At 35.9% G+C, this 25,327-nt stretch overlaps 1 protein-coding gene across 1 annotated transcript in view; it reads left to right on the top strand.

The window, feature by feature from the left end:
* Positions 1–25,089, top strand: part of MAN2A1 (mannosidase alpha class 2A member 1) — a 106,472-nt gene extending 81,383 nt beyond the window's left edge. The window contains exons 18-22 of the mRNA XM_030236725.2: positions 925–1,066; positions 3,951–4,084; positions 16,993–17,187; positions 21,677–21,787; positions 22,133–25,089. Of these exons, the coding sequence (XP_030092585.1) occupies positions 925–1,066; positions 3,951–4,084; positions 16,993–17,187; positions 21,677–21,787; positions 22,133–22,285 (735 nt within the window). The 3' untranslated portion in view covers positions 22,286–25,089. The remainder of the gene's footprint in view (positions 1–924; positions 1,067–3,950; positions 4,085–16,992; positions 17,188–21,676; positions 21,788–22,132) is intronic.
* Positions 25,090–25,327: the final 238 nt, after the last annotated feature.

The following is a 25,327-nucleotide window of genomic DNA, read 5'->3' as shown; positions in this document are numbered from 1 at the left end:
CATAGACCAGACTAAGAAGTAACTGTGTTCTTTTAAAGGGTTTGTTGACTATTCCTTTAAATTTTTTTTCAGAGAAGAATTATAATACAAGAAGTTATGACAAGTCACCGTGTAGTTAGTTGCTCGTATACATGCATGACTTATTTTCCTCTGCTTTGTTTTTTTAGTTAAAACCTATTGGATAACACAGTGTGTAAGGACCACACCTACTGAACAGCTGCTTACTCCTGTGTTGAAATTAACTGATGTATTTTTTGATGCATTATGCCTTTTCTATCGGTATACATCTGAAGAAAGGGCTATTGTCTTAACTTCAACTGTGCAGCACACACAAAAGAGAGAAAAATTGTTATTCCTTACCTTCCTTTCTTGCTAAAAATAGTTTTGCAAATACAGGGAGACCATGACTCCTGAATAAAAAACTACTGGTTTTCCAGTTGCTGTACTACTGTGTTTTGCTGGAGACAGTGAATATTTAAACATGAAAATAATTTTAATACTGCTACTCATTTTCGTGTACCATTCAAGAATTTCAACAGCACTTCAATAAGTGCCCATTATAAACCAACTATTCCTTTTCTGCTGCCTTAAATCTATTCACTGCTTGCTCTCTAGAGGAGAAAATTTTTTCTCTCATTTTATAACTGTGATTATTCCTTTTTATAGATTCCCTTTTTTTAGGTTCCCTTGATGAATCTTTCACATTTTTTCTTAATATTGTTTGATCTGAAAATACACTGAAGCTACTGTTTCCAAAGTGGTATTTTTAGCCACAAAACTCAAAAAACCTAAATAATACAGCTGAGTGAATGCTTTTGTGGTGGTTGTTCTTCCGGAGCACATGGGGTAAATGTCTGAAAATGTCTTTGAAATTTAATTGTGTAAAAAGAATATATGTTTTTGAAGTTTGTGTTCATATTGCAGATCCAACCTAGACTGACGATGAGCAAGTTGCCTCTTCAAGCAAATATCTATCCTATGACTACCATGGCTTATATCCAAGATGTTGGTGTTCGTTTGACACTTCATTCAGCTCAGTCTCTAGGTGTAGCAAGCTTGAAAAATGGTAAATATTAGATGAAAGATATGACAGAGGTCTCTCCTTCATGATATTCTAAAATAGTTCATTCAGAGATTACTATACTTACCCACAAGCATTTGAAGAGAGGAAATAAGTTTCTCCAACTCTGACAAGTTTTAGAGTATGTCCATAACAGAGGAGGAAGAGGTTGGTCCCACATGAGATCCTGTCATCTTCAATGAAAGATCTCTCTCAAACTAGAGGCAGAGGAAAAAGATTGCAAAAAAGACAGAAGGAGCAATAAATTGTCAGAACCAGCTTTTTTTCACCCAAGAACTCTGGTGGAATGAAATAACAGAACTAAAGACTTTGCTCTTTTTCATACTGCCCTGGTAGGAGAGGATTTAAGAAGGATGCTGATCTTGGTTTTTGTTCTGCTTGTTTGCTTTAGTGTAGACAGCACTAGTCTTAAGGTATATACAGTACAGCCTAACTTCCCTGCCAAGGAAAAACAACAGCAGCTTTTTTGAAGATTAGTGTTAGTGAAATAAAGGATAAATATGACCCTGGGTAGGGATGAGCATACTTCTGAAGCAAAATGATACCTCACAAATTTAATGGAGTACTTTGACAGAGGTGATGAATATGTTGACAAGAAAAATCAATTCATATTAGGAATTCCAAAAGAGACACAGTCTTGCTCCTTGGAGCAGAAAAGGGTATGATGAATGGCCTGGAGGACTGGAAACAGAGGACAGTTATTCATTCTATCAGAATGGTGGCAGTATTCAAATAAAGCTGGAGGTGGTGGGCAAAATAAGGTATATAATTTATAACTTAATATGTATAATTTCTTGCTGTAATATATGTCGTCAGTTTAAATTTATGTGGTTTTTGGACAATAATGGAATCAATACTCAGAAGAGAAAGGGTCCATCAGAAACTGCACCGAAACCTACTTCACAGTTTCTTTGAAGAAAAATGTCATAAATGCTCTGTTCTTATAAAAGCTGAATACCATGCTGGATTGCTGGCAGCATTAGCAAACCATTAATTCACTTTAGGGCAAGGAATTAACACTGACCTATGCAGCGATGCTTTAATAAAACCACGGTGGAAAATACGAGCCTTTTGTTCCAAGTCTACCAGATACAAGACCCAAACCACATTTTTTCATGCCTCCCCTTGCTGGAAACCCACTCCTATTGGCCTGATCTTGTGAACGACCCTGACACCACCGGTGTTGTTAAGCACTCATTAAATGGGTATTGGAGAATAAATTAGTCTGCAGAGGCTCTGTTACCTGATAATAGTATCTGTATTTGTTCTCTAACAATCTTAGTCTCTGCATCACAACATAATGCACCATCTAAATCCACAGACTCTCCCCGTCTCTCCTATTAAATTGGGGAAGTTAAGGCTAGCACTGTTTGACATTTTGCAGTTAAGTATTGGGGAGAAACTGACCTCTGTGAGCAGTTGTTTCAAATCTGTCAGAGGACATTATAGGCTTTTCACCTACTCCAGTTAAATAAAAGAGCAACAGTCATATCCCATACCTGACATGACACTGATTTCTTGACTGTTTCACTTTTTGACAAATTGTATTATATAATTTAGGAGACACCATCATGAAATATTTACTCTGTGCCCACTAAGAAAAAAAGGATAATTAATTAGTCTGATTTGTTATCATTAAGTAATATTTCATTAGATTACTAAATTGTCCACCTTGTCCTGAAGGCATGTTGGATTCCTCAAAAAAGAACAGAAATGAAGTTGAAGTTTCAGAGGTTGCAGAGTACCATATGCTTCAATATGCTTCAGTACATTTTTTCTGAAGGTCTTTCAGGAGGTCAGAGGGATCATGGAAGAAAATTCAAAAATCTCACAATTTAGGCAAGCAAACCTCAGTAGCTGTGTGCCTGTGTGTGAGACACAGGTGTGTCTCAAGGCATAACCCACCATCTGACGTGCACAGTACCTTAGTTCAAAATTGCAGGTTTTTTCTTACTCATTGTCAGCTGATTTCTGTCCTGGATAAACAAAATCTGTTTGTACTCAAGGGAAGGGAGGAACAAGTATTTGAGAAAAGCAGATTGAGTATAAAAAAGACTGCCTTAGTAAGTAGCCTTTTCTAGAAGCTTAAATTGTAAACTTCTTATTCAGGATACAAGCACTTCACTTTTCCAGTTTTATTTAGGAAATACATACACTTGTTTGAAGATTCAGTGTGCAAAAAACATAACAGCCTTAATTACATGCCCCAGTCTGGTTTCATTCTGGAGATAGACACTTGAAAGAGAGTGAACTTCATTGTCCAGGTTATCTATAATTTAACGTTATGCTTAAAGAGCTATTTTGGGTGGCTGTGCTGCAGTTCAGTATAAACTCAGAATTTTATGCTCAGTGCTTATCCAGTGAAAAGTTCTTTCCTATTCCCACTTCTTTTCCATGCAAGAAGTGATTGTGAGTATTTATATACTCCTGTTGATACCGTTTTTCCTTCTGGCTTCAAATGTGGAAGAGAAGAATGGAGTACAAGGTGAAGATAGTTCCTCCACAGAAGGTCTCTCCTGTTTGGGAGTGATTCTTATCTTGGATGTTTGATTGCCAAGTATCCTAGTTGCAAATAGTGGTTAATAGTAATTACTTTTTGTATTAAACTTCTATATAAACTCTGAAAATAAAAACTGCTGGACATTCTGCAGAAAAGCTTGTGACAATTTTTTGGAAGGTTATAAACAGCGACAGTCCAGTGGTATTAACTTTTTTATAGTCAGCCATAGCAATATTGATCAGCTCTTCCAAACTCAAGAGAAATATTATGATTATTTAAAATAAGTTCAATTTTAGGGCAGGTTATTTATGCTTAATAGAACCCTTACCTATTCTTGGTACTAGTATAATCCTCATGTTGCTCTTTCAGGTCAGCTGGAAGTGATCATGGATCGTCGGCTTATGCAGGATGACAACCGTGGCCTTGGACAAGGTGTTCAAGATAACAAGATTACTGCTAACGTCTTCCGACTGCTGTTGGAAAGAAGACATGGAACAGATGTGGTAGGATTCACTGCCTGGAATTTATATGCCAAATAAGATGTAAATATTAATTTCTGTTGCAGCAGCAAAGAACTCAATAAAGAAATTATTCCATGAGCTGTAGAACTAAGGAAGTGTAGCTTCCAAGGGAATATCGCCGTTAAGTCAGATCTTGCAGCAGGAATAAACCCTTCCTAGAAGTGGTTATACAGAAAGGTTAAGATTTGTCATCTTGATTTCATATTCTGATTGTAAAAACCTCATCTCTCACTATTCCTGCAGTACTTATTTCCTCACTCACGCTTCAACATATGAGTGGGGTACTATTGTGGAATTCTCTTTTTTCTTTTTTAATTGCTTTTTTACTAAACAACCTTTAAAAAGCTGCTAATTACTGTGAGTTCTGCTTCTTAACAATTTTAACTGAGTCTAAAAAAAGGTTGACAAATAATTTAAGTTGAATGGGTAGAAAGAGAAAACCTCTTATAAATATAATTTTCTTAGAGAATAAGATTCAAGTGGAAATATTTAGATTGCAGACATAAAAACCTTTAGGTTTCATTATGGTTCTTGGGAAGTTGAAACCATTTTGTTGTGGGTATTTTTTTTTTATTTGCACACATCTTACTTTGCCTTTTTCTATCCTAGTCTTTTTAATAACCTCAATTTTATTTCCACTCTTTGTATTTTCTCTTTTTTTTTTTTTAAATCAATTTTGAGAAGGACAAAATCAGATGTACATCTTCGTACTGAGGCAGTAGAATCATGATGACAGCTCTGAGTATATTTTAAAACCATTGCATAGCTAAAGAGGAGAGGTTGTATACCAAGCTCCTAATGAATATGCAGATAAATTGGAATTAATTCTGGTTTATAATGGCTATCATTAACCACTGTGAGAGGATGATAATATCAAGCTTAAAGCTAATTTTCACCATTTAATGATTGACAGTGGGTTTTTTTTCAGGGTGTACATGTCATTATGATTTTCTAGCTCCTCATCATGTATAATGCAGGCTGCATATTAACTGCATTTATCAGTGTGATGTGCAGCCACCCAAGCTAACCTGAGGTCAGCAGCAGTCTGACTGTGACAGCAAGAAGCATTGCACAGGTTACTCCATCCTTGCCAGAGGAAACCTGCAGAGGGATCTAGACTGCCATCCAAAAATTCCATAGTACCCAGGGTAATTTGTGTTGTGTTAAATTAGAATGTAGGCCTGGTAAGTAAGAATTACTGGACAAGGAAGTCAATGCTTACATTTAAAAATATTTTGAAACAACAGAAGCAGATCAAATCAGTTAGTGCCATAGCGCTTGTAGTGACACTGCGTGCAGTCTTGGTGCTTTCTGTAGAACCATAAAACAACTCACTAAAAGGCACCTCTGGAACACTTCCAGTCCAGTCCCTGCTCAATGCTGTCTACTTTTTGTCTCAGAACAGACATAAAAGGTAAGTCATCCATTCTGACCACAATCAAGATGCGATGGGCTAGGACGTGTTTGGTGCCATACTTCCAGGGGAGCTCCTTGTTTACTTCCTTCTAAAAGGAAACTGGTCCACGCACACTTTGCAGAGATTGCTCTGCAAAGTAACACAGTTCCCCCTTGGGTGGGGCTGGCCACAAGTTCAATTTCAGAACAGCTTCTGCTTCAAACCAAACCACGCCATTGGAAAACATTTTGAAGTTACCTCAGATAGAGTAAAGGCAGCCTAAACAGCGCTGGAATTTTCTAGTTAGTGCAGTATTTACATGCGTCTTTGCATATTTTTGCCAAGTTGTTTGTGATAAGTCAGGTATCATCTCAGCAGATTAACAGTGTAATTCCCTTTCTTTGTTAAAATCATCTGTCCTACAGATTTGATAGTTTCTGTACAAATTACAGAGAATGTTTCGAAGGAGAAAGGGGCAGTTGCCTGCTGCAATCAGAAATTTCTGAGGCGTTTTGGAAACCTGTGTTCCAGCATCTTTATTTCCCTATAGCTCTCCATGCTGAGCTTATAACAGTTTTAAATGGCTGTAGAGGACTTTGTGGGCAATTGGTTCTTAAGCACTCTCAAAGGGACTTCACAGAAAGTGGAATCAGAACTGTGGGGAAGGAGGTACAGTCCAAGAGGTGCTGACCTGATGTAAACAAGCCTCAGGAGCCAAGCAAGATGTTTTAAGGAAACATTTTCTTTCTGTGTTTGTATCTGGAATTCCCCTTTCATATATTTAGAATATTCTAGAATTCTGTTTTTCAAAATGTATCTGAACATTCGTAACATTTTCTGATTCATGTTACTAATTCAGTGTTAAAGTAAGGGTAATTCTCTTTCAGTTTCTTAGATGTGCAATCATACTTTTTTTTAGCCTAGTTACTCAGGAGGTAGTTGTCATAATAGCTTAAAAATAACCATGTCAGAAAAAATTCTGGTGAAATTATATGTAGTTTATATATGTAATCAGTGTGACTCATACACTGACCCTGATTTTGTTGTCAAGCCCTATTTTATTATTTACTTCAACAGCCACTGGAGGAGAAAGTTTAGACCATTTGACATCTTTGGCATTACAAGCTTTTCCTAATGTATATTCCAAAACATTTCATTCTATCTTTTCTCAAAAACAAATCTGAAGAACGGGATGCTTGCTGCTCTTTGTGAAACTTCCCCATAAAAGGAGAGTATGTGAAGTGTCACATGTGCAATTTAAAAATAATTAAAATAATTGTGCATCACTGGTGAAATTACTGTGGAGAGTTTTTGTTATCACAGTTTCTACCAAAAATTGATTTTCATTTATATCTCTAAAACACTTCTTTCCTTCCCCAACCCCACCCTGAACAGTAAATTTTAATGGCAGGGTCAAATCACATTAATGTCCTGAAGTATAAGACTCATATGTGCAGTGCATGGATAGAGTGAAATTCTTAATAATTCTTAATAAGTGTTGGTATGCTCAGTCTGTATTGTAATAGGTTCTTAATCCTAACACCTGGGTTTTGGCTCTTGAATTCTAGCTCATCTAATCAGTCGTAAATACTCATTTAGATATTGTCTCTGAAAACGACTTCAGGTTGATGTGTTTTGCTGAAGCTTTTTGGGATTTGTGGGGAAGGAAGAGACTTGGGGGGAGGTTTGTGTTAATATTTTATGTTTGTTTGTTGTTGGGGGTTGTTTTCCCTAAGATGGATACTAAAGGTTTATTCACAATGGCAGTATTGTTTGTTAAGTAAGCTGTGTTTGTAGTAAGAGCTGGGCAAATCTCATTTCACTTTATGTTATCTCATTTATTGATAGCTATGTTCCTCAGGCTTCAGATTTTTTTACTGTATTTTTGATATAATTTCTACGTACATTTTTTATTCTACTAGATGTAACTAATGCTTATGTGTTCATTTTCTTCTTGCAAGCATTTTTCAGCTTGAATAACTCTTTGTCTTCTAAGACTGTCTTCTCTTTTTTCAGATTTTCAACCAAGAACTGAATTAATGTCATTTTTAAATTGAAGGGATTAATATTTAGCTGAGAATGAAACTGAATACAGTTTATTAATACTTGACAAAACATAAATGTTTCTGTCTTTTTGAAAATACATACTACTTTATATTTATTGTAAGTTTTGGAAAAATAATCATTAATACCCTTTTATTTTCTGAATCCCAGCATGTTATCAGTATGGAAGTGAATAAAATAGGATTTATAAGAAGTAGTTATATATTATTACATCAAAGACATGGCTGGAGAAAAGAGCCATGCCAGAGCAAGCACTTCCTTCTTCAGACTCCTATTTGATACCTTGTCTTAGTTAATTTGTATAACTGGATTGATGGACTAGGCTTGAGCAGAGAGCAGAGGATTTAGTGGCTCAAGTGGTTCTTACTTTTGTGGTACTTTTGAGCTTGTTTAGAGGAACAATAATACAGTTAATAAAATCACAAATATGTTGGAGATAATCAACTCCCTTTCTTCCACCTCATACAACTACTCCCTTTTTCCTGCTAAATCTCTCTAAGTACCCACTTTCTCTGAAAGTTTATGGTTGGTGATAGAGCCATTTTTGTCTGATTATTGTGTTGATTTTGCTCCATGTGCATGTTCATCACTGTAGCTATATATTATACTGTGCATTGCTATTCTACATGTATCCGTACTTTAGACACTTATAATTAACTCATAATTACTTGATGTTTTAAAAAAGCAGAAATTTGACATTGGTTTAATTATTACAATTTAGATGCTTTTTCAAGCCCATGAGTGACAAATTGAGATACTCTTATATAATTTTTAATTGTAAGTGCCACAATGATCTCATCAAACATGTATAAAATTGTTGGGGTTTGGGGGCTTTATGGTGGCCACAGAAAAAAAGACATTTTCCTCTCGTTTTCACACAAAATCCTATGCATCTTCTTTAGAGCCCTACCACATATATTTACTAAAGGGTGAACTCTAATTTTGTATTTCATTTGAAGAGATATTCAGGTACCTGATACTTTCCAATTTTGCTTAAAACACTACTTTTAATTTGTTATTTCTCCTTACACTGTATAGTTCATACTGTATTTCTTATGGAGGAACTTTTTGTTTGCAAATCAAGAATAATGTTTCCATCTCTTATTTATCTACAAATACCATCTGTTTTCAGGCAAGCACTGTCATTTTTTTTTTATGTCAGGGCACCTTTCAGCTTAATTTCCTTTAAAGCTTTTTTTCATGATGCAGTGACAAAGATGTGTTGCAGAAAGCTATTAAATAAAGACTGCTTTGTCTGCAAGCTCCCTATGTTCCTGTTATGAAACACACTCATCCTCTAGCAGGGCAGCAGCCACTTGACTCTTGGATTGAGCAAATGGTACAGAGGACTGCCTTCCTCTCGGTTCTGGACATTCAGCTATGTCTCTTTTGTGTTCTTTTTCATGTAATTATGTACATCTCAACAGTGAATTACTTTTCTTGGTTTGGTTTTATCTGTCTTCATTTGTGTGTACCTGTCTGCTGGCTCTGGTTAGAAAGAATTGTACCTCAGTATTATGCATAATATAAAATCTTGGTCTCTCCACTTGCAGCTCATACAATTCATCACAGGATGAGGGTAGGTCTCTTTATTGTCTTTTGTGAGCTTAACTGAGCTACTGCAGTCTGAGGTCTGAAATTTAAACCTTTCTGTATCACCACTTCTAGGAAGGATTAATTCCTGCTGCAAGATCTGACTGCAGGGCAGAATCCTTCCTAAAGTAGGGAGAAAGTGTACAAGTCCAGCCTCTTCTTGTATTCTCAAATGAAATTACTCTCTGGGAATAACCTCCTTGCACATGCAAGTTCCCTCCAGTAGCAAGAACTTTGCATGAGGAGCAGAATTCCAGTGACTGCAAATTAGCAGGTATCACTGTGGACTTTCTGCCCTTACCATCAGTTTTTAACTACTTCCTCAATCAAAACTGAACTCCAGAAAATTTCTGATTGTTATTTTCTACCATCATTGGGAATGGGATAAGATCTTGCCAGTCTTCTGGGAAAATCTAGCACCAGGTCCCTTCCTCAAGCCTAGCACAGGGTATTTTTAGGCATTAAGATGCTCCTCCTGTGTCATTATTAAACAATAAACTCTAAGAAGAATTAGAATAGAAGAAATAAAACTGGCAGGAAAGGGCATAACTGAAGTATAAAATACTTTTATTGCTAAGGAAACATCTCATGCTGTCTAACTGCTTTTCTGATCACTTTCATCCAGCTATATTGATGGCTGTGTATTTATCAGCCTTAGTAGTTGTGGTGATGTGCCTATGATCATGGTGGCTAGATACTTTCTTTACCATCTGCACTCTTCCATAGACCAGCTAGCAGATGTTCTCCACATGATCTCTTTATAGAACATGGTTTCTCTTATGGCACCTGAGTGAACATTAACTGTGCTAAATGCAGTCACCTAAGAACAGTGATAGGTGGAACAGTGGAGCACTAGCTGCTCCTGATTCCGTGAAAGGGAGAAAATTAGATTGATCCTGGTGTAAAACCCAACAAGATAGATCAACAGAAATTGCCTTAGACTAAGAAAATTCTGGATTTTTTAAATTTTTTTTTCTTCTTTTTGTAAAACAAGAGGCTAGTTATGGGATGTTCAATAGAACTGACACAGGAGGGGAAGAAGAAGGATTGAGGAGTAACTGGTGGGAAAAGTAGGGGTAAAAGGGGCATAAAAGGCTCTGATGAAGTCCAGTGCTTGACCACCACAGCTCATTCTAGATTATTACATCTGATTTCTGTGCAGCCCAACCTTTTCTGAATCTGTGTGAGCCATTAGCCATCTTCAGGTAAGACTAGGAAACAGAGTAAGAGGTGTGTGTGATGTGTGTGACGGCTATTGGAGAGAGATACCCTTGGGCTGTGGGACCAGTACAACTGGCTTCCAGTGGCTGGCAAGACCTGCATTTTCTGTGTGTGCCTGTCCCCAGCAAACTGCAAGCTAACAGGTCACAGCCCAGCTCCTGGAAGAGGATGAAGTACCTGGTGAATCATTAGGAAGCCTGAGGTCCAGACCTGGATATCAGAAGGGCTTAAACTCCACACTGAGGTATATCAGTGGTTGTTGAGTGTTGTGAATCAAGAACGTCAAGGTCTTGAGCTCCAGACCTAGTCAGCTGGAGAGCACAATCAGGTTTGGATTGTTCTACTTCTGTTACCCAAGCTCATGTAGGTTCTGGCAAACTGTGCTGTCTGTCTCTGCTCATATGTAGGGATGGCCATGTGTTTCTATATATGCCTATCAGGAATAACGCTCTTCCTTACTCCTGCATGGTCTTGGAGGAGCAGAACAATGGCAGGCACCTATCTATCAGCCTGGAATGAGAGGAATCACCTCTTGTTGGAGATGATCAAATTTGGCTCTAGCAGACTGGGGAAAAATTCCTCTTGTGGATGAAGATTTCCCTGGATTTGGTTACTTGCAACAATCCCAGGTTTCTCATCTGCAGTTTTAGTGTCAGCTAAGGATTGGTACAGAAAATATGTGGTGATTTTAGAGTCACTGAGCCAATATCAAGTCTTGTGGATATTTTATTTTGCCTCAGATTTTTCATTTCTTCTATAATCAGCTTCAAGGAGCCCCTTTCAGCTAGTGCAACAGACGTGCATTTCCAATTCATTTTCATAAGCAATGACAAAGTGAATTGATAGGAAATTTTCCATTCCCTGAGGTAAAGAGATTAAATCAGATTTACTCTGCTCTCATGAGTCGTCTTTTGCTGGTCACTTTAATAGCTATCAAAAGACCCTGAGCATTCCAGACCTTAGTTCTCAATTAAAGGACTTGAAATCTATTGCAAAAAGAAAAATATGCTTTGATGTACAAAAATGTAACATAATGGATGAATTTTTAACTGTAGACAAAAATGTATATGCAAACAATTCTAATCCTTATATTTATCTGGTTTTTTGTCCCCCAGCATTTCAGAAAAGCCAAATTCTGTGGTATAGCAGAAAATAAATTTGGCATCCTTGTTTATAGTCTTTTTAAGATTCCTGGAATCTGGCTGTTCAGTACTCACATTTGTGACTGTTATTTCTGGTTGCAACTTACCCACACTTGCCTAAAAGTCTAACAGGTCTAAGCCTGGATTTTTAGATTCAGAGATTACCTGAAGATTGTTCTGCTGAAGATTTTTGTGCAGCTTTGAGGTCTTAGATGCTCTGAATCCCACAGCACAGAGATCTTCCTATCACCTTGTTTAATTCCCATACTAAATTTCCTCTGCAATCACCAGCCATTTTCAAAGCTGCTTGAAATCTTGGTCACTGTTTTCTTTGACAGATGCTTACATTAACCTTGCACTCTTGGACACTGAAAAGGAATTATTCAGCTCAGAAGAGCTGATCCAATTTATATCGGTCATTAATTGCTGTTTGTTGTATTAGAGGTGTAAGACCCATTATCTTTCTTCTTTCCTTCTGAAAATCACTAGGAGTTGTTACAGGCATGCAGAAATCTAGCTCCAGGTATCAGCCTCAGAGGAAAGGGAATGGATCATCCACATCTGTAAGACTTTTAGGACTTGTCAGTCTTTGATTATTCTTTTGTATTACAGTGTGCAACTTTGAATGAATTTAAAGCAAGAACATTGGCGAGATAGATTTAAAGCAAGATTATTTGTGAGATAACAGCCAGACAGTCTTGCATGCAAAGCCTGTAACTTAAGTTGAAGCTATTTACTATTTGATGTCAATTTAATGAACTAGATTACTGTCAGTCTGAAACAAACCTGAATTTCTCTTCTAGTTGTGAGCCTTAGGGCAATGTGTGTACAGAGCACTGTTGTGTATTTCTCACTCCTTCCTGCTTAGAGACTCCACCTTCCACAAATGGGGAGCCACTGTAGTTAAGGATTCAAGCTACTCGCATTTGGTGAAAAATATAAATAATTTTAAAGCTTAGGCATCTCCCCTTACCTCTCACTTATTTTTGTCATGTGTTGTAAACCTGTTATTCACAACATCAGTGATGTTGTCTGCTGTTTGTTTCTCACCTGTGAGCAGGCTAGCACTGTATTACAGAACCAATTTCTCATATAGAAGCAGCATCACATCATACTGATGGATTGTCAGTCTTTGAATTGTACAGAAAGAAACAATTGTTTTTCCCTGTATTTGTCTTTGGAATTCTTTGACTCACATTCTTGATTGCTGAAATTTGCTAGTTTATGATTAAGATATTTTAAAATATTTTCTCCATATGCTTTGGTAGTAAAGATGCTGTGAAAAGTGTTTTTGCTCCACAGATTAGACTTTTCAATGAAGAAACATTGTCCTTTGAAGAGTGCTGCCTGTTGGTTTTCTGAACCTGTCAGAGAGAAAGTTGATAAAAATTGTTTCCTGACACAACATGAAAAAGAATGAGGAACTTTTTATTTCCAGCAATAATCCAAGTGGTTTGGTATCAGACTATTTTAGTCTCCATCCCTTGATTTAGCAGGCCCAGAATTATACCTGTTTCCAGATTGTATTTGATTGTTCTTACACACTGAGTCAGCATCCACATTTCAGCATGTTTGATTAGGTAGTGTGTATGCCAGTGGGTGTTTACTGTTATGATTAAAGTTTTTTTGGTGACATTGTCACTGCAGAGAAGACTCTGGAGGAGGAGAAAATAGTCAAGATAATGTGATTTGATAAACTGTCTTCCTCAGTTTCCTTTTCTTAGCTTTATATAGGAAATTTTAGATTACTTGTCTGTGTCAAAAAGTTCATTTGTTCTCTGTTAGCTAAATTGGTGTCCAATTATCTACTTCTTCAGCTTTACTTTCTCCTCTACAGAATTTTCCATTGATTTCTTCTGTTCAATTACAAAACAATTTCTGAGGAGTCTAATTAGCATTTTCCCGCTCTAATTAGGGACCTTAGTTAGCTAATTTAAACCCTTAGCAGAAAAGCTTCTGAGTCTCGGAGGCAGAGTGACTTTTCCCAGAGGCAGCAGAGGACGTGGAGCGGCGGTGTCAGGGAACAGTGGGCACCCAGCAGCTGCAATGCTGAGCTGGTTTGTGGGAATGGTGGGGCAGGGCACAGCTGGTTTGTGGGAATGGAAGCCATCGACAGGGAGGAAAAGGTGAGGGAGGGGAGGTGATCAAGCTGACCCCCCCTGATCCCTCAAGAAGTCCCATGTCCCCTTATGTTGCATTACCTGCTTGTATGTAGTGAAGTCCCTCCCACAGCCTGATTTCCCTGGCATTTTTTCCCAGCCTTATGCCATTTTTCCCCCTACTGGCAAATGGTGGGGGGGTCACTCACAGCCCAGTCGTGGAAGCTTCTCTCCCCTGACCAGCTGCCAGGCAAAGCTTCCCTAGAGACAAGTCTGCCAGCAGGTGTACAGCCCTGATAGGAATCCTTCCCCTGATATATAACTCATAAATAAAAATCAGATTCTTCCCCATCACCCATCTCTGGAAGTGTTCAAGGCCATGTTGGATGGGACCTTGAGTAATCTGTGGTAGGTGGCATCCCTGCCTGTGGCAGAGGGGTATAACAAGTTGACCTTTAAGTTCCTTTCCAGCCCAAGCCTTTCAGTTATTTCTGTGAGTATTAATAAAATAGGTCATTTCTCATATAAAGGCACTTTTTACAGATAGGTATTCTTGAAACTTGTTGCAAATCGTGACCTAATATTATATTTGATTATGGTTTGTGTCTCCTCAAAACTGAAAATTTAGAATTATTCACCTTATTTTGATGACAAGGGAAGATCTCAAATGAGGCTCCATTTATGTTTACTGCACAGTCATTCAAGGGGTTGTGTGTCAACACAGTTTCCAACTGGATAACTGTATGTGGATGGACTGTAAGATGGTTAAAAAGGCAGCCTGTGCTTTGATTTGAGCTTGTTAAGCCAGCACATCATCATCTGGCATTCATCAGATTCTTGCCATACTTAATGCTTGTAAGGCAGCCAGAGGAGCTCCACTCACACTTTGAGTGATTAATGCTGCCATGGAAATTGAGGAAATGATGTCACTTTTGAGAGAGCAATACTTTAATTAGACTGAGATTGTGGGACTACATCTTCTGATGTGCATCAGCAGGGCGTTGCTGAAAGCCATCCACATGGTGAAGGTGTGCATAGGGTAAATATTCTTTTCATTACAGTGTTTGTGTGCAAACCCTTCTCATCTCTCTTTCCAGACAGTCCTGTTTAAATTCTGGATCACAGACTTGAGGGAAAAGACATACTCCAGCCCTTGAATGATTGTGATGTACCTTCGGGAGGGTGTGATTTGAAGAGTCCCTTCTCAGGCTTCTGTGAAAGCACTGTCTTCACCGTGCTTGCAGAACACTTTTTCTCTTGGTCTCCTGACAGCTTTTGTCACCTTCTCTATGCTCCATTCCCATTGCTGTTACACAGATTCAGGGAATGACTGCACTTTTTCTGCTGGTGCAACCATCCAGGTCTGACTGTCATTCCAGATGTTGGAATACAAGATTCAATATAAAATCTCCACCTAAGTCTTAGTTCCAAAGTGGATAATGCATAAGGACACTGCTCCTGCTGGTGATATCACATTTAGACACAGTGAGAGCAAAAATGAGCCAAGTTGAATCCATTCTGGATCTAGCATTTGCCAGTCCTTCAAGGCTGTACTTATCTGCAACATTTTTTTAAAATAGTATAAAAGGATGAATAGGTTTTTTTTTTTCTGATTCATGTGTGATTTGTAAGATGTTTTAGAAGACCTCATTTTAAGTTCTCAGATGCAAGCAATCAACTTACTTTACATGGGGAAAAAAAAAGGTGAAAGATGAGAAAATAAATGGCAATTGAATGTTTTGACTGACTTTAGCACTTCTGTGGCAACAGAGTGAACAGTATTCCTTTAGGGGTAAAAAAATGAACTCTTCTTTGAAAGAGCATGGGTCTGCACATTTTCCCTGTGTATAGAGAATGTATTCAGGCACTTGAATGGAAGACTTTTCTATTAAGCTGTGCATAGAGCAAACTTGCTCATACTGCAATTAGAATAGAAGAAAATCACGGCCATGAAGTCTACCAATGATACTGAATTTTTCAAGGTAATGAAAACAAAAATCAAGGCTAAATTGAGGAATTAGAAGACTCAATACTGATTAAAGATGCCATGAGATGACAGATGGAATTCAATAGAAATAAATGCAATGAGTCACATGGAGGAGCAATCCTTTACAACAATCCACTGTTATCATTTGGGGGTCATAATAGATTCTTAAAAATACTAAGCCTCAATGCTTAGTAGATACCAAAGAGCCAGAGTGTTATTTTTTTACTAAGAAAAGCACCAAGAATAAAACAGAAATTACCATCTTTCGTTGAGTCAGGCCTGGAATATTTTCAGTTTCTTCACTGTCAGCTGTATTTTGTGCTACTGCAGAAATATAAATAAATATGCATACATGCAAACACACCCCAAGACAGAAATTACTGTTATGGTTTTCTGTTGTAATCTGAAAAATAATCTTCCCCTTTGCTTTAAGTGTTTCCCATTTGTTTTTTATTTCTGTATTTCCAGGCTATCATAAAATGATAATGTAATGTATCAGTGCTTAAGACACTATATTTTCAATAAACTTTCTGCAAAGTTTTCGCTAAATATCACCAACAAGCAGGGATATATCTGATTAAGGTGCAAGGGAAAAATAAGAGCAAAAGAAGTTTTCACTTCCATTTCTTACTCTTATCTTCACTGACATTCTAAAATAGAAATTACTTGTTTAAAGTTCCTTCGTTTTCTTTTCTTGGCTTCTCTGGAGCTTTAACTGGTTGTTGTGAATATGTAAGATTTGGTCATCTCAGGTTTGTAAGGCAGCCTCTGCAGCCAAGTAAAACAATGCAAATAGGAAACTTTGGAAAGTGCAAAATTTGTAAATTATTGGGATAAAATACCTTTGGTTCCTGCTGGCATGACATTGAAATAAAATTTCTGGAAGAAATCTTTTGCAATGCAGACCAAGACAAAGATGCTAGCTGCTCTTTCTTCCAGCAATAATTTGAGAGAAATAGATTTAAAATAGAAAGAGGGATTTGGGATGCAAGTTGGAAAAAGCAGGAAATACAGGTTATAAAATAATGTGGAAAAGGAGGCCTGCAAAAGGCTGTTGCCTCTCCATATACAAAGAGATTCTGAATAAATAGGAGCAACTTGCTAAAGTATTAAATAATTTCTTTTTTCCAAACTGTATTGTTCAAATATCAAGGGCTAACACAGAAGCTCAAGGAATTTTGTAAAATTAGGTATCATCATAATTTTGAAAGATTATTGTTTATAAAAAATGATCAAAATTGGATGACCAAAATTTTGCAAAAGTAATTGAATGGACAGTCTAGAAATTAAAATTTTTTATGTAATTATTGGAATCATATAAAGTAAGTGTGTTTCAAAATTTAGACGTGATAGCATGTTAACTTGAATCATTCTTTTGTATTTTGCAGAATGAAGAGAAGGCACCAGTCAGTTTTCCATCACTTCTTAGCCACATGACCTCTCTCTTCTTAAACCATCCTGTAATTCCAATGACGACAAACGCAGATTCAGGTGTCCCAGAGCTGATAAGGACTTTTTCTCCACTGATGTCGTCCATGCCTTGTGACATGCATATAGTCAATCTGAGGACCATCCAAGCAAAGGTAAGGTCAAACCACTGCTTTTTGCAAACATAAGATGTAGCGTATTGATATAGTAAAAGGATCTATTCTTGGGAAGTACTTTGGGAGTGGGTTTATATGATAGGATAAACTGCAGCGTGATTATGAGCATTTCTTAATTCTGCAAGAACTGAAGACTTGTGTCTTTTTGAGTAACAAGAAATGAAGGGATTTGTGTTTTTCGCAACATATTCACATGCCTAATGCAAGATTCTGTCTCTGGAGGGGGTACCTTTCAGTAAGTTCCCAAAGTTTAGGAGAGAACCATTCATAAGCCTCAGCCATTTTTATACTAGAAGAATTAAATTTAAGTTTGTTCTAAGTATGTTTTAAATAAAGAATATTGTTTTGAACCCAAATTTTATTGTAAAAATATTTTTGAGCTTAGTTACAAGATCTAATTTAGTTATTCTAACAGCATCTCATGATTGGTTCCTGTGAAAATATCCTCTGGTAAGGAACCAAAACCAAACCAAACAAACAAAACCCAAACGTCTAGCCAACACCAGAAAAACAAACCAATAAACAAAATACTAACAAAAAAGTCAAACAAAAAAAAAAGGCTCTTCTGTACTCAGTATTTTTCTCCTGAAGAGAAGAAAGGTATGTAACCACCAGAATTTAATTTTCCCTTTGATTACCTGAAGGACTGGAATTCATTTGGCATTCTTTTCCTGCCAACTGTTCTATAAATTCTTTTAAGTTTTTCGGCTCCTTCAAAAATGTGATTATGTTAACTTTATGTGTACTGCAGTGCTATTCACCAGTGCTGCTAGCATAGTGCAATCCCTTTTTAATTCTGGCATACTTAGATACGAACTATTTATCACTTTTTCTCCAGAGTCTCCATGATGGCTGGGCTTGTCTGTATTAACGTGAGATTATATTCTGTTTAATCTGATCTTCGTTCTGTTTTAATTTGTGTTTTAAAACTTAAACAATGTTTGCTTTCTCGTGCTTTCTGTGTAAGTAGTTCAATCTTGTCTAAGACTCTTCAGCTGTGGCTGATTCTTATTCTGAATTTCAAAGTGGAAATTTCTTGATTTTATGGGTCTTGTGCCTTCGAAAAGTTAGGAAGACCCTGATACTAAATTAAATCTTCATGTGAAGTGAGTATTCCATACTTCGCTGTGTGTATTTTCATTTACTTCAACCAGCTCAGCATCACAGGTTTACTTCAACATACCAAGTTCAGGGGCAGACCTTCATGAACATCTTAGCTCTCTTTTTGAGGTGTAAATCCATCCCTTTGTTTGTATGATCTGTGTATGAAAGCTGTGAAAAGACAGGCTTGCTCAGAGTCTGCTTTAAGAATTCAGTGTTACTACTTCTAAGTGGTTTCTCTGGTTTTATCTGGGCTGCTCGGGCCCCACTGTCCCAGCTGATACTGGGCTGTTTGAGGCTGTGATCTCTTCTCTGTCCACAGCTGTATGTTTCATTGATTACTGATGGACGGCTCTTGAGCTTGCAGCATTAATGGGTCCACTTCAAAGTGAGAGCTTGCAGCAGTCCTAGGATAGGAACACTGTCATTAGAGATACAGAATGTCCTTCCCCACAGCAAAAATGGTGCTATGCCTTGCAAATAACTCTGTAAATCTCTCCTCATTTTCTGCTTCCTTTCTCTTGCTTCCAAGAATTTGAATGACATGTGACATAATTCTGGCTAATTGACACAATGAATTCTTCTTCCAGAAATTTATAGAAATTTATGCCTCTCCACTGCTTAAACTGTTGAAGTTTATTTTCCATACTCCACTACAATTACAGAGAAGAGGGTACCAAATTAAAATAATTTTTAAGATTTAAGGTAGAAATCAGAAAGAATATTGGTTTTCTTGTGAGATATCTCATCTTGTCATGGAAGAGTCCAATCCATTAGGAATACAATATTTAAAGATTTTTTTTTCTTAACAGAACTCCATCTTTTCAGAATACAGTTATTTTACCTTATGTAAATGAAATGAGATTCAAGATCTACAACACAGCAGATTTGTCCCTTTATACTAAGCATAAATACACAAATTTGCCATGTTGCCTAAACTTTCCAGTGTGTGTCTATTATCTTACAGTAATTGAATTTTAAAAGAGTTTAAACATTTTTTCTTCCTCAACAAAATTTTGGAAGCATAGCCCTGGGATACTGGTTATGAGAAAGCCTAACAATTTTTTTTTTTAATTTTCTTATCAGGTCGCATTTTAATTCTCAGAGATCAAAATCAAATCAAACTTTGACAGCTCTTCTAAGAAAGCTTGTTAGAGATTTAATAGCACAGTCTTTGGGGCTTTTTTGTTGAATAACGGTGCTGTGAAGTTTTACAAGGTTAAGAATGTTGTAACTTGTTGAAAATTGAGGAGATTGTTGCAGATTTTCATGCAGTTAGCATGGTCATGTTTAGAAGTGTATTTGGTATAAATTAAGTTTATCCTTGCTCAGACGTTCATAAACCTTAAATGTATTTAATCTCATTTACCTAGAGATGTTATAAGAACAGGTAAGTTGAAGGAGATGAGGAAGCTGTGACAACTTAATCTTTAATAATCAGTTAGAACAGCTTTATTTTTTTACACAGGCAAAAAAATATGTGCATGATAGAAGGTGGAGTACTAAATTATAGATTTTATGCTGACCAAAACACTTTTACTCAGGGTGTCATTAATTGTATGTTACCTTTTTGTTTTAAATCTTTTGAATCTTAATAATAAGGATAATATTTAATTCTAAAAAATTGGGAGATGAAATATTCATTGCATCATTTGAAATGCATACATGCATTTTTTATGCAGATTACTAGAATATAATTTAAGAGAATTAGAGCAAGTGTTGATACCCATTACTGGCTTGTCATTTCTGACATTAATTTACCCCATAGGAAGTCAGGCTTTTTCAGTATGAATTTTAATGTTTCTCTAATCTGATGTTTAAGCAGACAGTATTATCTTGTGGCATAAAAATATCTACTTTTAAGTGCAACACTGTCACATAAATTAAAATGAAGTCAGGTGTTTCGTAGTAGGAGGGGGAAAATATCACAGCTATTACCTCACTTCATGTAGAAAGTGGTACTGCTGTTTCAGTAAACAGGATAAGAACTTCTTTAGCCATCAGTGTTCATAAATACTGAAAACTTTTTCCATATGCTGAATGTAGGCACTATTCATAAATTAGAAAGTTGGTTTTAGGTGGTTAAAAGGTATTGTTCACAAAATCTTTTCAAGCAGAGTTTTATTTGTGATTTGTAAACTATGCAAAGTTTCTAACTGTTAGTGTTTTGCTAAAAAATATCTTATTTCAACTCCAGATACTATTGAATAAATTTTTACTATTTTAAATGAGGAACCTAAACCCACAAGTTTATATTTTTTTTTATTGTATGAAGGAGTACTTTATAACTATGAATTTATTGTACTTTGATTCTTTGTCATGCTGCCTTTCAAAGAAGCTGGTATGAACTGATCCATGATCACCTTTATGAAAAAGAATTTGGGTCTGTTAGATTAAGACCTCTTGTTTGGTACACCGGCAGGAGCTAATGCATCACAGAGGGCCTACTGCTTGTTGGCATTGCTTTCTCCAAGCATTAGATACATTCTGAAGTACCAGAAATGAACTTAACTCATGGCAGATGCTTTTGTGAAAAAGTACCACTACAAGAAAAAGTAAACCAGAAATAAATATGAAAAAAATAGCCTAAAGAATTGGCATGGCTTTGGATAGAACCATCTTTTTTATACTCTTATTATCTATATAATAAGATTAAGGGTGGAAGAATGTAAAACAACAGTAATTAAAGAAATAAAGTAATGTATCATATTAAATAAGTGACTACAGTGAGTGTAGGGGTGCAGCCACAAGAAAGATATTGATGTGCTGGAACATGTCCAGGGGAGAGTAATGGAGCTAGAGGAGGGTGGGGGACAACTTACTCTTTACTGTGTCTTGAGGCTCAAAAGTACTGAATATCTTAGTGATAAACATAACATTTATTTCATATGTGTATCTCAGTGTACATTTTTTCTATACACCTTAAGCTGAGTTAAAAATCATTTTTGCTATATGAAAATTTGTTCAACATAATGCCATTGAATATGTGAAACTGACTATTGCAGTTAACATAAGATTTCTAGTGTGTTTTCTGTTTTGCCATATAATTTTTGTGGGAAACCATTTAATACAGGTATGATAGCTACACTTCAGTCCTGAGTCATAAGTACATGTGCATTTGATGACCTTTAAATTCAATGACTTATATTCTGTAGTACGTTATATGTTTCAACTCTTTGCCATTTACTTCTTTCTATGTTTAGCTTTATGAAATTTTTAAAAAAGACATGGCAATTCAATCTAGGCTGAACATGTTTTAAGGTGTAAATGTCTCTGTCTGCTGTATGATAAGGATAATTTTTTTGTGTCCTAAAATGTCTTCCTGACTGATACGTTGTAAGTAATCTTCTTTAGTGTTTGTTTGTAGGTAGATACCAAACCATCTGATGAAGCTGCTCTGATTCTTCACAGAAAGGGATTTGATTGTAAATTTTCAAACAGAGACACGGGTCTGCTCTGTTCTACCACTCAGGGAAAGGTATGGTTATTAATCGGTAGGAATTTTTAAATAAAATTTTAAAATAGGTTTGGGATTTTCTTTTGGGTGGAAGAGTAAATATCGTTTTATTTGGAAACAAGAAGAATTCAAATCCAAATATTTATAGGAATTTTGAATAAACTAATTGAATTACATTGAAACGTAGTGAGTGACTACTTTCTAAAAAGATCTAAATTATTTAATCTATGTATTTAATCTATGACATTTAAAGATATTCAAAATCCTTGGCTTGAGAATTTCTGGTTCCTTCAAGGAGCTGTAAAATTTTAAGGTATTTACTGTTTTTTCTAAATGTAGTTTTTTGTTTTGTTTTTTTCCCTCTAGATAAAGGTGCATAAACTCTTTAGCAAATTCAGAGTGGAAAGTCTTACACCCACATCTTTATCTTTGATGCATTCACCTCCAGATGCCAGGAATATAAGTGAAATAAATATGAGTTCTATGGAGATAAATACATTCCGGATTCGGCTGAGATGAAATCCTGCTTAGATAAAGAAGAATCTGCAATTGGATCTCCTCTGAGTTTCATGTGCAATAAGAGGCACATTAATGTTATTCCAGCTTCTGGATACTGTGAGAAAAAGATGCATTCTATAAATTTTTTTTGACCAACACAGTGAAAAAGCCATGTTGCAAGCAACTTTTTTTTTTGTTCTGATTTTTTCCCCATAAAATAACAACATCATTATCAGCTAATACAACAAGTGAAGAAATTTCTATGGATGTTAACCTCTCAACAGATTAAATCTCAGGTTAAATGCTAATTAATGATGTTTCTGGTGTTTTAATTTTCTTAAACAGGGGATTAGATTTTAAACAGCCTTCTTTTCCTGATTCTTGATGAATTTATGTGTGAATAACTCAGTGTAAATGTCCTGATGCAGCTTGGAAATAAAATGGAATAAAATGTTCCTGTGTAGTAGCTAATGTCCAAATATTTGCAATCATTTATATAAATGACAATAATCTCAATTTATTCTGCAATTAATTTCAGTTTATTCAACACAAAGGGGATTATTAATTGTGGTAAAATGAAAGCCTGCAGTACTTGTGATAAGTGATGGTAGATTTTAATACTTCTACCATTCACCTGAGTTATGTAAATAGAAAAACCTGAACCTAAAAAGTAATTTTGCAATGGAATTGTTTAATAAAGCTCCCATTTTGTTACTTGACACACTGGGATATGTGCAATTATTCCATTACCATGATGAGAAATGTCCATAATTATCATGAATACAAGATTTTTTATAAAACTCATTTAGATACCAGTGTTCTCTGAAATGAGTTTTCTATTTCAAGATTACCATATCAAAATAAATGTGCCTTATTTTTGATATGTCTTGTTACAATTTTGGTGTCTATGTTAATGTTTTCGGGGAAAAAGTAGTTTATATAATACTTAAGCTGTGTATCTCCTATTTGACAATGCTGGCCACACTGATCTATGTACTCCTGCACCAAGTTTGTGCTACCTTATTCTGAACATTTTGACTATTTGAATGTATTAATATGATGTTATGACATGAAACACCATCAAAAAAAGAATTACTTTAGAAGCTAAATTCAGCTGCTTTCAAGAAAATTGCAACTTGATGCAAAGAGTTGATAGTAAGCAAGATATAGTTTGCAAACCCATCAAAACATGAGCTTGCATGTCACAGACTGTGGTTACCTGTTAATTCCAAATCATGTGCCTATATTTTAAACAACATTTTACAAACTTACAACCTCATTTACATTGCCAGTGTTCATGTTACTGAAGAATGGAGACTTTGCTTTTTCCCATATTAATTCATATTTAGTACTTAAGCCATCCAAGTGTGGAAAGCATTTCCCTAAGTAAAGCTGCTGTTTACAGTTAATATATATAAACATTCACTTGAGTATGATCCCATTTTCTAGTTGTCATTTATTTTCTTAGCCTGTTCTTCTATCTCTCGCTTGTGCTCTACTTTTCCATACCCTGTTGCTTATCCTCAATACTAATGCATGAAAAGTCATCATAACTGGTAAAAAGATGTGCTAGCTCTAATATTGCCTCCTGTATTTAATTTCACCATTGTTGTTCAACAATTATATCAAATATCAAAGTCTATCAAATTATTTCATGTAGCTACAAGCTATCTAAAAATAAAATGAAAGTCATACTTAGATTTTATGCATTGTCACAGGTTGAATCTCTCTTGAGACTGTGTAGATTTTCTTAATTCAATCTACTGTGTGTTTTGTAATAATGGGAATACTTTAGTAGGATCTGGTGCAAGTTACATCAAGAGTATAGGAATCACTAACCACAAATGGAAGAATCCGATAAATCCAATAATTGGATGTTTTCATGCAATAAACATGTACTGTAACTTCTTAGAAAAAGTATTTGAAAATGCTGGTTTTTGTTGAAACTCAAAGCTTAGTAGACTTGCCAGCAGAAATTTCTCATAACACTTATTTTGTTGCTTCTTCAGAATTAAAATGCTTAAGATACTTTTATGTGTTCTGTGCAGGAAAACATTCAAAATACTGTTTCAGTTTTGCTAGGCAGAAAAGGAAAATTTTGATGCAATAAAATTTAAAAGTATTTTGCCTCTTGGAATTGCTTTGAAAGATTCTTCATAGAGCATTGGTTCTTTACTTTTATCATCAGCTGTACAATCATGGTGCCTGAATCTTCCTTAACCAGCAGATGTAATCCTTGTTCCTTTGCTTTTTTTTGTGTGTAATGACAGCTTTCAATTCAAGATCCTTTCCTGAAATCCCTTACTAAATCAAAACTCCAGTCAAAGTCTCAAAAAGAATTTTGCTTGAATTGGTTCAGAATGTTACTGTCAATGAGGTTGTGTTTTCCTTGGTTTGGGTTTTTGTTGGATTTTTATTTTGCACAAGTCTTAATGAATTCTTATGCTGTTTCTTTATGAATTGGCCATATAATTAATTTTTTTTATTTTGGGGTATTTTTCTGTTTTTTTAGCTGCTGGGTTTTTTAGCTATTGGTTAAGAGAAGCAAGCATCTTTACCTTCCCAGTATGATTTTAAGTACAATGCTGTGTAAGAAATGTTTTAAAACCTTGTAATTACTTGCCATACAAGAGTTGTACCTGTTCTGATTTTATGGTTTGGGGTTTTTTACATTCCTGTATCTTAATTTTCTTTGGTTTACTTGCTCATATTGTCTGAAACAAAATGATTTCAGCTGAAGGTTTTTGATATTTTCTCTTGGAAGGTTTTATATCTTATGGGGATATGTAAAATAAGATCTCTAATAAAAGGTAATGTTATTGTGAGATGTGGTCAGCGTCATTAATGCCTTGGCTTTATCTAATCTTTTTTTTTTTTTTTTTTTAATGAGAGAAACAACAAACATAACTTCTTTGAAAAGGTTCATATGTCAGTATCCCAAACAGTTGGGAATGACAGTTATCTGCAGTGAGATCAAAGGTGCAATGTATTTCACAGCTGCCAAAGAGAAGAAGATAGATGCTAGCCTCAGAGATGTAAACACGTGAGATTGCACAGTGTGGG

Source organism: Serinus canaria, chromosome Z (assembly GCF_022539315.1).
Source record: "Serinus canaria isolate serCan28SL12 chromosome Z, serCan2020, whole genome shotgun sequence".
Taxonomy (NCBI): domain Eukaryota; kingdom Metazoa; phylum Chordata; class Aves; order Passeriformes; family Fringillidae; genus Serinus; species Serinus canaria.
Note: the sequence above shows the minus strand (reverse complement) of the source record. Positions and strands in the feature narration are given on the sequence as shown.